The 13,773-nt window shown below is 33.8% G+C and overlaps 1 protein-coding gene across 3 annotated transcripts in view; it reads left to right on the top strand.

Moving 5' to 3' along the window:
* HNF4G (hepatocyte nuclear factor 4 gamma) overlaps positions 1 to 13,773 on the top strand; it is a 95,433-nt gene that overhangs the window by 65,886 nt on the left and 15,774 nt on the right. For 2 of the 3 annotated variants that reach the window (XM_074318745.2, XM_074318747.2), the window contains 2 exons: positions 8,286 to 8,460; positions 12,148 to 12,242. In XM_074318745.2, coding sequence (XP_074174846.2) covers positions 8,286 to 8,460; positions 12,148 to 12,242 — 270 coding nt within the window. Of the gene's footprint in view, positions 1 to 5,140; positions 5,337 to 8,285; positions 8,461 to 12,147; positions 12,243 to 13,773 lie in introns of those variants that run through there. The other variant, XM_088799365.1, reaches the window with a different exon arrangement.

Raw genomic sequence — 13,773 nt, 5'->3', positions numbered from 1 at the left:
AATGCCTATATTTGTTTGTCTGAATTTTTTAATATGCTTATTTTCCCTCATCAAAAGTAGAATGGAGGAAAGACAAGATTTCTATTTCAAAAGAAGAATAATGGTTAGATTCAGGCAGTGGCAGCAAGGAAATAATGTTTTGTTTTGTTTTTTTAATTGAGGTGTTTTCGGGGTTTTTTTTTAAGAAATGAAAGGTGGTTTTGCTTTGAATTAATAAACCATGTTATTGCATAGAGTTCTCCACTTACTGGTTTCCTGTTTACACTGATAAATACACTAGGTAGATTTGGATTGTCATTTTTCTTCATCTAACTTCTAGTGTAACTTTGTGTGTAATCTTCATACTCGAAAAAGTGAAATATGGAAACCAGAGACACTACTAATTTGCTTTTGGGATTAGTACATATATTTTGGGTAATGAAAAGTAATCTCCAAGGGATAAGTTTACAGAACAAACTTTATTAACTATCACTTTAAAATAAAATGTTTTAATATTGATATTAACATTCTAAATTATTTTCATGAAAAATCTTTTATGAAAATAACCTTGATTTTTATTAGCCTGTTTTCTATTTTAAATCACGCTATGTAGGAATGATTAAATCAAATATAAAGTATAGAACAATTTAACAGACTTAATAGTCTTGCAGATAAGATAGAAATGTTTCTGCTATTATCTAGAATAGTCAGTAGTGAATGAGTTGTTTTTTAAAAAACACTGTTGTTTTCATCTTTTGTTGTGTTGCTCTAAAGGAATTTAAATATCATATTTCACTTACCAGTTTAGAGAACCATTGCTCTGATAGAAACATTTTTTCAGGAACGTTAGCTGTGCTATTTAAAATCAACCTTTTATCTGTAAATAATACTGTCTTTCTGGGGTATTTGATGTGACGAGCACTAAGAAAGTCCATCTTAGCCTGCAAACCACAAGATCACACTAAGAACAGTAATATTTTGCTAAGCTTACAGAACAGATACTGCAAAGTGACCTCTATTACAAGAGATTTTCAGTAGAATTTATCATATACAGAGGGGTGCCAAAAAAAATACACACACATTTTAAGAAAGGAAAAGCTGTATTAAAATTATAATACTCAATATATACCGATAACAAAAGATGAATACAAGTCACGTTTGACTTCTGCAATTACAAGAGGTGCTCAAAGTGGTTACCATCAGTGTAATTTTAAAACAGTTTTGTCCTTTCTTAAAATATGTTTACATTTTTTGTTGGCACCCTCTGTATTTTTATATTTCTGGACATAGATTAAGTTTATGTATTTCACTTTAGGATATTTTTGCTACTTATTATTTTAAATGACTGTCTTAATAATTAGCATGGATATTTGATGTTTTTCCCAATTAAACCTTTAGAGGTAAACTTGAAAGTACTCATAAATTTATGTTGAATGTAGGGTGTAGTAATATTAGGTTGCATTTATTTAAGGATAATTGGTTCTATATCACCTAAAAAATTAATATAGTTTTTCTTGTAAGTACTTAATTTTCTGGTCTAATGTTGCCTTAATGAATTTACTCATAAGAAGTACCTGATGAAGTAATAATGAAAACCTCCTGAGTAGTATCCCTCTGTTCCTTTCCTTAAAATAACTAAATTTTAATGTGAAAAATATATTAAAAAGTACCTTCACTATTTCGTGTATCTAAGATTTATGCAATTAAATTGTATAATTTTATTTTGTTCAATTATTGTACCATGAACTTGTTTCCAAAAATCAAATTTACTTATGAAAATTCCACAATCACTATTGAATGGAAAACACCAAAAATACTAGAGTGTCACACTTGCTTGTGTTATGATGCATAATGAAAAATTCAAAAGTAACCATGACTAAAATTGTTTCTCTGTGACATTTTCTTTTTGTCTTTCTTTCTTTCTTATCTTTCTCCTCCTCCTCCTCTTTAAGCAAATATGATAAAAATATCCCGAATTTAGCTTGATTAATTTTAAAGGTAGGGAGCAGTGTTTGGTCCTAAGGAGGAATATAAATTAATTTATGAATACAGTTATCTCATGTTAAAATCAATACATGAGAAGCTAACACTCTCCACTTAGCCATGTCCCCGGTTTAATTCAGGCTCTCAACTTCCTTTGTGGAACATACTAATTAGTTTCCAGGGTAGACTAACTTCCTTCAGTAGCAGTCACCATTTTTTTTTAGGAGTATTAATTGTTTTATTTTACATTTCTCAGATTACATTTCCCATGATGTAGCTTGGTTCTTCATAAATCTTTCTATTTCATTTTATTTTATTTATTTTGTATTTTATTTTAGTAAGAGCATTTTACATGAGCTCTGCCCTTTTAACAAATTTTTAAGTGTCCAATACATTCTTGTTGACTGGTACTATGTCATACAGCAAGTCTCTAGAGAGCATAGTCATCTTGCTTAACTGAAATTTTCTCCCCATTTCTCCCTCCCCCTGGAGCCTGGAAACCATTATTCCTCTGTGAATTCATGCGTTTGACTACTGTAGAGTTTTCGTGTTAGCGGACTTAACGCAGTTCTGACTTCCTGTGACTGGCTTAGTTTCCTTTGCATAATGTTTTTAAGGTTCATCCATGCCCAGGTATGTTTCAGCAGTTCACTCCTTTTTAAGGCTGCATAGTATTCCACTGTATACCGCATTTTCTTGTTCATTCATCCATTGATGGACATTTATATTGTTTCCATCTTCGCGGTTGTGAATAGTGCTGCCATGTCCCCTGACCCTCTCACCAACTTTACATAGTTATCAAGGGTCACTTGTATTTGTTACCTCTCATGTTCCTGTCATTTGTTGGTGTTCATTCATGTCATAATTGAGTTAAACATTGCATAATCCGATGAAATATGAGTGTTAAAAGATATTTTTTTCCCCGATAAAAACCAAGGGAAATACTTTGGAAGTCGATAAAAGCAAGTTCATTAAAATATATAAAATATTTTGAAAAAAGTATACAATTCTAGTAGGCTTCTACATTCAGGTGGCTTTACAGAGAGCTTTTACTTTGTTCTCCATTAAAAACTTATGAGAAATCAAAGGCAGTGTATGGGATTTATTTTTAAAAATTAATAATCTCAAGCAGTGGATTCTTATTCAAAAAAGGTCTTTGTTATCCAATAAAACAGTAACAATTATACATATTTATGTCACATACACTATTAAGTATGAATATGCTATATTTGTTTCTCTATTTTATTTTATTTACTTAACCAGTTCAGTAAATTATCAATCCTAGAATTTAAGAAAAGAGGACTTCTACTCTACTTTGCAATTTCTTTGAGAAAAAAATATAAAAAAAAACTAAAGAGAATCTTCCATTTACTAGGCTGAGGCTGACTGCCTTCCTTGTGTGCTTCCACAGCAAGTATCATTAGAAAGACAAACTGCCCACTTGAGGAGATAGGCCTGCTATTTGGATCAGCTATATCTTCTGGAAATTCTCAAGCTTTTACTCTATAAAATGAAGAAAATAATTGACAGTATCATGGATGGGAAACAGGTTTCATCTTGAAAGCCAGCTCTGATTAATTGCTGGTGGCAACATTTGGATGTGTGCTGAGACGAATCTAGCCCCTTCCACCTTCGAGTAGGATGCCCTAACCCCATAGAATGCCACCCCCATGCAAGGGATGGGAGTAGAACAATAAAACTGTGACACTGCTGTTCTCCTGAGCTAATAAATAGCCCCCCACTCCCCAATCCCTGGTTTTGCTTTCCACGGTTTCAGTTAGACATGGTCCAAAAATACTAAATAGAAAATTCCTGAAATAAAAAAGTTTATATTTTAAATCATGCCATTTGAGTAGCGTGATGAAATCTGCCTTTCTGCACTATCTCTGTGCCCAGCGTCTCCCTTAGGCAGATTCTAATTAGCCTTCACTAAAGAAAAATCAGTCCCTAAAATTTGTCCCCCAAATACTATCGTCACAATTACGAGTGATACAGAATGTGAGGGCAATGGTAGGGGTTCCAGGGGTCACTCATTGAGTGAGTCTGACTACTCACTTGCCTCTGCTAATTTCTTCTCCATTCTTCACGTGGTTTTGAGTTTATTTTAAGAGACCTGCCTGGCCAGATGAAAAATAAAATAATTTCTATAATACATTTTTATGGTTTTAAGAAATGGAATAAGAAATATTTCTTTGTACCAATCTTTAACAAATGTGGAAAATGAAATTGACATTATAATGTAAATGTGAGTGGAGTTCTTTCTTGGAAGATAAAATCAATAAGCATATTCTCAGAAGTAAAATATAACCATTGAGTATTATTTTCTCAATGCTCTTTGTTACATGTGCACGTAGAAGATACCATGTGCTGTATGGATGTTAGGTATTGGAAAGGTGATGATGGGATGGTGTAGATCCACACATTAGGGATAATTTTATTTCAGGTTCATGCCTAGAATGTAATAAAGCATCAGGAGTCAAAAGAAATGAAACTTTATTCATGTCACAATTATTTATTGAATGCCTACAGGAGACTATCAATTATACTTCTGCCCTTGGGAAGTTTGCACATATGCAAGGGACACAGGCTCATAAATTGATAGTTAAAGATAATGTGTTAAAGATCTTATTAGGTTATGCCCAGGCTGTGACTGGAATATGTCATAAATCCCTGTCATTTCAAATTACAAATTTGTTTCATTCCAACATAAACAAAGTTAGCTTTATTATACAGGTGGGGAAAAAAAAAAAAAAACACCTTGAAATTGTGAAGGGCTTATGTTAAGTGTTAAGTGTTACCTTACAGTCTTGACTTATCAAATTTATAACTGTAAAGTCCCATCTTTCAGAACATGTGGTGTGTGATTTCAGTGGCTTACGTGGGCTAAATCAAGTAATAATTACAGTTTAAAACCTGAGAGATTCTCTTTTCTATTTTTAAGCCTCTAAATGACATCATTTATTGTCTCCTGGCAATTGATATAGGAAATCACGTTAGTCCACTAAGCATTTCAGATAAGGTGTTACCACGAAGCATTCCAATATTATCATAAGGAATTGCTTTCGCATGCCATAAAAGCATAAGAAGCAGCAGAATATGGCCTGCTGAAGGCGTTCCAGTTTTGTAGCTCCTCCCACTGCAGCACATAAGTCACTCAGTTACAGTTAACTTTGGGTTATCACTCACAGCTTGAAAGCCCAACAGCCATCACACACGCTGGGCCTGTGCTGGCACTTGTATGTGTGTTTCTCAATCAATGATGAGGGTATCGGAACCGGTCCTGGACATGGATATGGCAAATTACAGTGAAGTTTTGGACCCAACGTATACAACTTTGGAGTTTGAAACTATGCAGATTCTATATAATTCAAATGGTGAGTTCTCATCTGCTTGTAAATATATATAAGTTAAGTTTATTGGGAGAAGAAAAACTGAGCTTTCTAGGTGGTAGCCCCATGTTTCATTGCTGGAAAATTCAGGGCTTGTTTTTTAAGGCCACAAATCTGAGCTTTTGTACTTTGTCACAAAATTTGAATTAATCATGCTCTACCTATTTTATGTTTGAGATAGAAAAAGCCTCGTTACGTCTAATAAAGTAACCTCAGAATTCTGTCATGGGCCAGTTAGGTAAAAAGAATAGTTTCAGCACTTATTTTATTTACTCTAAATCATGGTAATAAGTGATATCGGCAGAATGACTATAAAGTATGTTTTCTATGCAGTATTTAAAATGACGTATGGAACGAAGTTTTCATAGAACACTGGAGAGTTTTACTGGTTGCCTCCTCCTTTCAATTATTTTGACTTTCAATTACTGCTGATGAGAAACTGCATTAAAAATTACGATCAAGTTTTTCCACTGAACACAAATATGAAAGGAAATAAAAGGTTTATATTATAACCCCACTTGACAAGCTAATGTTTAGCCTCACAAAGCTCTTGGTATTTATCTACTGTAACATTTTAACTTTGAATAAGACATGAATTGTTTAGGGTTCATGTCTTTATATAACACGGTTTACTATTGACTTTAAATTTCTTCTTTAGGTGAAAATATCGCCCAAGATTAGTTGTAGTTGAGAGAACTCCTAAAATCTACTAATTATGTATACATTGGAGGATTGTGTGTGTGTGTGTGTGTGTGTGTGTGTGTGTGTGTGTGTGTGTTTAATTCAGGCTTGAAAATGTATCTTGTACACAGAATATCTTAATGTTCTACTCTGCTATATTATTAATGGGATGATTTGTTTTTAATTGTCAGAAGATGAATTCTGAAATTGACCACAAAGACAGTTAAAAATCAACCAATAGTGCAAATTATAGCAAATCACTCTTGATTCTTTATATTTAGGTTTGATTAGAGATATTTCATAGAATATTTGTCTCAATAGAATCATGATTATCTTAAAGACTGTAGGTTATTCAATAGTAGGGACAGGCTTATCATAAATATTCACTAAAGCAGCTGACTTTCCAAAGTGATGTTTAACTTGTTTTCTTGTAATAATGTTGTTAATAATATATAAGCATGACGTTAACTTAAAGCAAGAATTCAATTTTTTTCCTATTTCCTTGTAATCCCCCAGAATGCAGTCAATACTTAGCACTTGTAACTACTGTATTTCTAATATCTATTTTGTTTATGTACCAAAAGAGAAATCCCCAGCTTTAAATTTTATGTCACATGGTTAACCTTAAACATATTCTCATTAAGTTTTATTTTACCTTATGAAATTATACATGATAATATTTGTCTACTCAGAAGTATTAGTAAGTAGAATACATGTGCTGTCACAGAAAGTAATTGAGACATGGCAACCTTTAATTTTAGTTTTTGTTATATTGAAGATAAAATAATGAATTGTTACTATGTTTATATTAGACAATTTGTGATCAATTAAAATTTTAAAATACATTACCTTATATATTCAATGTCTTTTGAGTACATACAGATTTTTAAAGACATAATCAATAGCATTAACTCATTTAAGAAATATTGAAGTTAAAATATTTTTGTGGATTCTTTTAAGCCTCTTCCTTCAAAACTATGTATTAGATGCCCACTTTATGCCAGGCATAGTTCTAAGAGCGAGAAGGCAGAGAGGGATGAATGAGACAAATAAATTCTCTGATGTCATGAAGTTTGCATTCATGGACATAGAGGGATAAATGAGCAGACCGATACAGAATATAATTTTAGACAATGAAGCAGTTATTTAAAAAAAATGTAAGCAGGGTTCTAGGTTCTATTTGTAGGGCAGATGGAAGTGACTCTTTTAGAAGTGTGTTCAGAGAACGTCTCACAGAAAATGTGAGATTTGAACAGAAGCTAGAGAGCCAGCTGGAAGAAATTCCGGAAGAATTTCTTGAGATTCTGAGATGGGAACAAATTTTAAGGGCGGGTGGGGAACAAGATTGCTGGAGAATAATGAACAGGGTGAAAAACGGTACCAGGTAATGGGATCAGAGAGGTGAGAGGGGGCATTTATCATGCACAGCTTCAGTGGCCAAGGTAAGACGGATCTGCACCTACGGGTTGGATGCAGAAGGCTGATAGATGTGACTTTCTTATACTAGGAGCACTTTGGGGGCTTTGGGATAATAAACTATAGGAGACCGAGGGTAAAAGGAGAGAGATTAGGTATGAGGCTACTGGAATGATCCAATGGAAAGATGGGCAGTTAGACAAAGGTGGTCACAGTGAAAGGGTGAAAAGTTACGGATTCGATATGTATTTAAAATATGTTCACTGTTGAGTTGCGTATGAGCGATGGGATGTATTTAGTGAATGTTTGCAGGTTACTGGCCCTCAGAAGTAGATGGTACCACTGACTGATGTAAGGAAGACTGAAGGAAAAACGTTCTAGGGGAAAAATCAGAGTTCTGTTTTTGTGCATGAATTTGCAATTCCTATGAAACTTCAAAGCGAAGTCGTTAGATATGTGTTTGGGCATTTCAGATTGATACCCGTGGGAGCCATCAGAGCTACAGATAAAATTGGGGGATTTTCATCCTACAGTTACTATTTACTGCTGTGGGACTGGATGAGCTTCTCTTGGGAAAGAGTATAGTTGGAGGATGGAGCCCTACAGTGTCCCAAAGTTTAATCATCAGAAATAGGAGAGGGGGGATTGGAATGGAGACTGGCAGAAGCAGCTGGGGTTTAAAAGGAGAGCAGTGGCATGGAGCCTCCAAGAAGCCAAGGAATGGACTATCTCCAGCCTATGAATATTGAATAGGGCGATTTCAACTAGAAAGATTCAGTAGTAACTCAAACTCTATTCTTCCTTCTTCTTCTTTTTTTTTTTTTTCCTTAACTTTAGGAGATAGTGCTGCCCCAGAGACAACAAGTATGAATACCACAGACAACGGTCTCAACTGTCTGTGTGCTATCTGTGGGGACAGAGCGACGGGAAAACACTACGGAGCCTCCAGCTGTGATGGCTGCAAGGGCTTCTTCCGGCGCAGTATCCGCAAGAGTCACGTCTATTCCTGCAGGTACCTGAAACGCTCCTCTTGGGAAAGTTCTCTTGAGAGGTGTTTCAAACTGGCGTGCCAGAAGTCAGAGAATGCAATTCAGAGCCTCTGTGTTTCTGTAACTCTAAGCACACAATCTGCGAGCTACAGTAAGAGTGAGGATGTGTGGGTGTGTATGCAGGGTGCATTCACACAGGTGGTTCTTCTTTCTTCTTTCTTTTTTTTTTTTTTTTTTATGAAACATTCAGACTTATAAAATGTATATAAAAAAATCCACATTCTTACCACCCCAACTTAGACCAATACAGTTGGAGCCTACTGGACACCTCCCTTGTCTCTTTCTTTCTCCCCTCTTTCCCAGAGGCAACTACTATCTGAAATTTACAGTCTTTTCCTTGTGTTTCTTTATTGTTTTACCACATGTTCATATACCAATAGACATATTTAAATCTGTATTTAAATGGTTTCACAATGTGTATATTTTTCTGCATATTGATTTTTTTTTAGCGTCATTACATCCTGAGCCTTTTCAAACAAAAGTGTAGATGATTTTGGTAGCTTGTTCCTGTTAATGAATGAAAGTAAATTTTCATTCATGAAATTTTATATGTATTTGCGTACCACAATTCTTTTGCCTTTGAATTTAATGTTTTATGTAAAACTTATTTAACTTATTTCTAGTAGGATGTTCTTTTGTATTTTTTAAAATTATCTAGTCAACACTATAGCACAATTTAGGGTTAGATATTTCCACACTGAGTGTTCAGAATGAAAGTTCTCAAATGCAGATTATATCTATGCTCAATACGGGCTATTACTAATGACTGATTATAAGAGAAAAATATCTGTGTTTTTTCTATCAATGTTATGTTGTTTTAGGAAAAAGTTGGATATTTGGAAAGAAGTTAATTCTTTCACAATATGATGTCATTTGATTTCTAGGAGTATGAAAAAGTTAATATATAACTCCTCAAATATATAACTAGTGTTCTCTAATAATTTTTACTGGGCAGCTTAGTAGGTCAAAAAAATGTAAATCATTCATTTTGAAACCTATTTGGCAAATTCAAAATAATATTTAGATGGGTCTTGCATTTATACAGAGGGTGCCCAAAAAATGTATGCACGTTTTAAGAAAAGAAAAATCTGTATTAAAATTATGCTGATGGTAACCACTTTGAGCACCTCTTGTAATTGCAGAAGTCAAATATGATTTGTAGTCATCTTTTGTTATTGGTATATATTATTACAATTTTAATACAGTTTTTTTCCTTTCTGAAAATGTGTATACATTTTTGTTGTCACCCTCTGTATATGTCAAAACTCTAAAGGTAAAAAGTGGACCAAGTAGATTTCCAAAATTATCAACTAAAATATATACAAAGTAATATGTAAACAACCCTTGACCCATGTGTTCTGTAAAAAGTGAAATACATATATATGAAAAATGCTGATCCGAACAACTAAATCCAAAAAAAGGTTTAAGAATCATAGCATATCAGCACAAAGCGTTGTGAAATCAAGATTCCCCACTTCCTGTCTGGGAAAAGAGGGAAAAGAGTGTTCCCATAGCAACTTTTGGAAGTTTAAAGAATATTCCAACAGCGTGTACAGTTGAACTCGAACCTTCCCAGCATGAGTACTGCTGCCACCTTCGCCTTCTTTACATATTTTGCTATTAAGCAAATGTTATGATGTTCCATTTGGAAAATAGTTGCTATAGTGATGCAAGTTCAGGGGCATTAAGGTTTCTTAAGATCAAGTGTTCCTGGTCTCACAGTTATCCATTTCTTTAGATTTACCAGTGCCATGTCCATGCTAATTGTTCCATCACACTGAAGTTGGGCTTTCCCTCCCAAAGCACTTGAAATTACTGTCTCACTACTTCTGACATTATGTCATTTATTATGGCTATTTGTAAACCCATATGTGTACTCTATTAAATGGTAGTTTCCTTGAATGGAGGAGGTAGGTTATATTCCTCTGTTTAACCCCTGCTCCTGGATCTTAGACCCGTAGTTGCTTAATAATATGTTTATTCCAGTTTTGCATTAATTTAATGTTAACAGGGTGTGCCCTCCTGTTGTTTTTATTGATTTGGTCCCCTCTCCTGAGTCACCTCAGCCATGCATTCCCGAATGAACAATGCTTTTTTCCTCATCCTGAAAGTATATCTCTCTTCTAGCTCAGTTCATTTATCACAGGTTATATCTTCATTCAATTTTACATGGCCACCCATATTTTTTGAAGAAATATCTTCTTTTAGAGATCACAAAATATTTTCTTTTATTCTCATCATTAATAATCAACTACAAGTGAACAGGGATACATCAATACATATAGGTAATTTTAGACCAGAGTTGTGAAGAAATGTTATTGCTTACTATATGATTAACATTTGCCCCAAAGTCTTTGAAGTACATTAACATAACAACCTTTTACGGTAGGTCCTCCCTATGGTACAATTGTAAATTAACTGGGGGTGTTAAAAAGCATTCTTGAGTTCTATGGAGAGTGAATGGTGGACCTAGGAATCAAGCTCAGATCTAATTCCAGAGACTGTACTCTTTTTCTTTACGTGTACAATTCAGTTTTTTAGTATGTCCACAGTATTGTGCAACCATAACTATGATCAATTTAGAATATTTTCACCACCCTATCAAGAAACCTGTTATCTTCTAGCAGGTATCCTCCCTACCAGTGTGAGGCAACATTTTGTTTCTATAGATCTGCCTCTTCTGGAGATTTGATATAAATTAAATTATACAATATGCAGCCTTTTGTGTCTGACTTCTTTCACTTGGAATAGTGTTTTCAAGGTTCATCCATATTGTAGCATGTATCAGTACTCCAGTCTTATTAATTGCCCCAAAATAATATCCATCATGTGGGTGTACCACTGCTTGTTTATTCATCAGCTAATAGACATTTGGGTTGTCCACACCTAATGCTGCTCTGGACATTTGTGTACAAGTATTTGTGTGAACTTATGTTTTCATTTATCTTGGGTACATACCTGGGAGCGGAATTGCTGGCTCAGATGGTAATGCTATGTTTAACTTTTTACAAAACTGCCCAACTTTTTTCCTAAGCAGCTGCAGCATTGTGTATTACAACCAGTAATGTGTGACAGTTCCAGTTTTTCTGCATCCTATCAATACTTGTTATTGTCTGGTTTTTTTGTGTTGTTTTTTTCTGATTATAGCCGTTTCAGTTGGTTTGAGGTGGTATCTAATTGATCAGTGACTGTACACTCAATGCTGTTCTCAGCTTCCTCTCACTATGTAGTTTGGCATTAAACTTTAATTGGATATGAGGGACATTTAAAATTAATCAAAGAATATTTAGAATGAGAAAAGCATGGAACTACAGAAACATGGAGTTCTGATACAGTTAAAATTTATGTGCCAAAGATTTTAAAACTAGGTTTGGCTTTCATGACTCATGAAAGAAATGACCCTGCTCACTGGCCAAAAGTGAGATATCATTCAGTTTTATTTCATTATAAAGACTGCATGAGAGGTGAGGCTGGTATTTCCACGTACAAGCTGATTGTAAGACTGGAATAGTCATAATTGTTCTTATACGTTCTTTCTATTGGGCCAAATTTGGCCATACTTATTTAAAGTCGATTTGTCTCTTTATTTGCTTTATTTCATAAATAACTTTCTGCAAACTAATACATCTTTTATTCTTTTTATGTTATAGGTTCAGTCGGCAATGTGTTGTTGACAAGGATAAAAGGAATCAATGTAGATATTGTCGATTAAGAAAGTGTTTTAGAGCAGGAATGAAAAAAGAAGGTAATAACATATAACGCAATAGTGATACTTAACATTACTGATTAAAAATCTTATATACACATTCTCATTTGATCAAAACATTTTCACATGAGTTCTGATTTTCCTCAATTTTTCTCAATGAAGCATCTATGGTTTTTTGAGCTTAAAAATGTACTCAAAGACACTGACACCCAGCTCGTAAGCAGTGCAACCAGTCTTTATCTCATGATTGTTTGAATCTAGACACCATTCTTTCCACTACTATGTTATACCTGGCAACAAAATTGTTGTCTAAATGACATTCCAATATCCTGTTCAAACGATAAATGGCAGAATCTATTAACAGGTTGAAGTTGTGAATGTATTTTGAAACACATTTTTATTGTCAATAACAATTTACTATCTTTGTTTATTTGATAAACATTAACAGAACATTGACATTTCATGCTTTCATTTATTTATTTAACAAATATTCATTGAGCACTATGACTCTCCAAACACAGTTCTGGGTGCTCAGTTTTCAGTAGTTAATGTACTAGACTAATCCTCTTAGGGAGCTTATATTCTGTTAAGGGACAGAGACATAGACTAGCTACTTGACTTTCATTTTCAACATAATAAGTAATCTGATTATGTTACCCTACATTCTGAATATGCTTAACTTAGAAACAAATGTGCTGAACACGTTTACATGCTTGACACTACAAGAATAGCCACGACGAGACTTACACTTATCACTTTTGCCACATGCTTATGTCTGTCATATACAAAGAGATACTTTTCAGAACTGTTTCACAAGCTATGCAAAAATTAAGTTAAATCACTACACTACAGAAATGTAAGATGTTTCAAACCTTTCTTGGACACAGCTAGTTTTTTTCTTTGTCACTCAGTATTTTTCACAGACAAAAATTCCATTAGTTTCATTCAGGTTGCTAGCCTCAAAAAAGAAGGCAAATGAAAGTTCACAAAATTAGAGGACAAGCACCTTTCCTATTTTAAAATCACTTATTTGCAATGACATATTGGGTAGTTTATGGGATTAATTGTGTAATTTGTCAATCACCTTCATCCATTTCTAATTGAGCTTCAGCTTTACTCCTACAAAAATACAAGCACATCACCACCCTATATTTCCTTTAAGAGTTTTACAGTTTGGGAAATAAAAAATTGTTTTCAAAAATAGTGAAAATATATCTTGTACTATTCATACAATAGTACATTAGTTTTTCTAAATAGAGTAGGAAGTAACTTTTGGGTTTAAGAGTAGTGATGTATTTCTTATTTACAATAATAGCATAATGTCACGGTTAGTTTAAGATGGAAACGTATATAAGCATAGCTTTATGTCAAAACCTATGACAGCAAGAAGGTTACAAATGTTCACAATATCTTTTATCATTTTTCTAAAGATTGATCATGTAAATTAAATTCATAAAAGCATGGCTTACATTTTAATTTTTTATCTCCACAAATATATTTCATCAGTTTAGGCTGAAAATCAATGACAATTTCTGTAAAAAAAAAAAAAAAAAGAGGAGTAGAGCAAGCT

Source organism: Rhinolophus sinicus, chromosome 7 (genome assembly GCF_057876585.1).
Source record: "Rhinolophus sinicus isolate RSI-liver-muscle chromosome 7, RSI-T2T, whole genome shotgun sequence".
Lineage (NCBI taxonomy): Eukaryota > Metazoa > Chordata > Mammalia > Chiroptera > Rhinolophidae > Rhinolophus > Rhinolophus sinicus.
The sequence above is the reverse complement of the archived record's forward strand: the minus strand, read 5'-3'. Positions and strand labels throughout refer to the sequence as shown.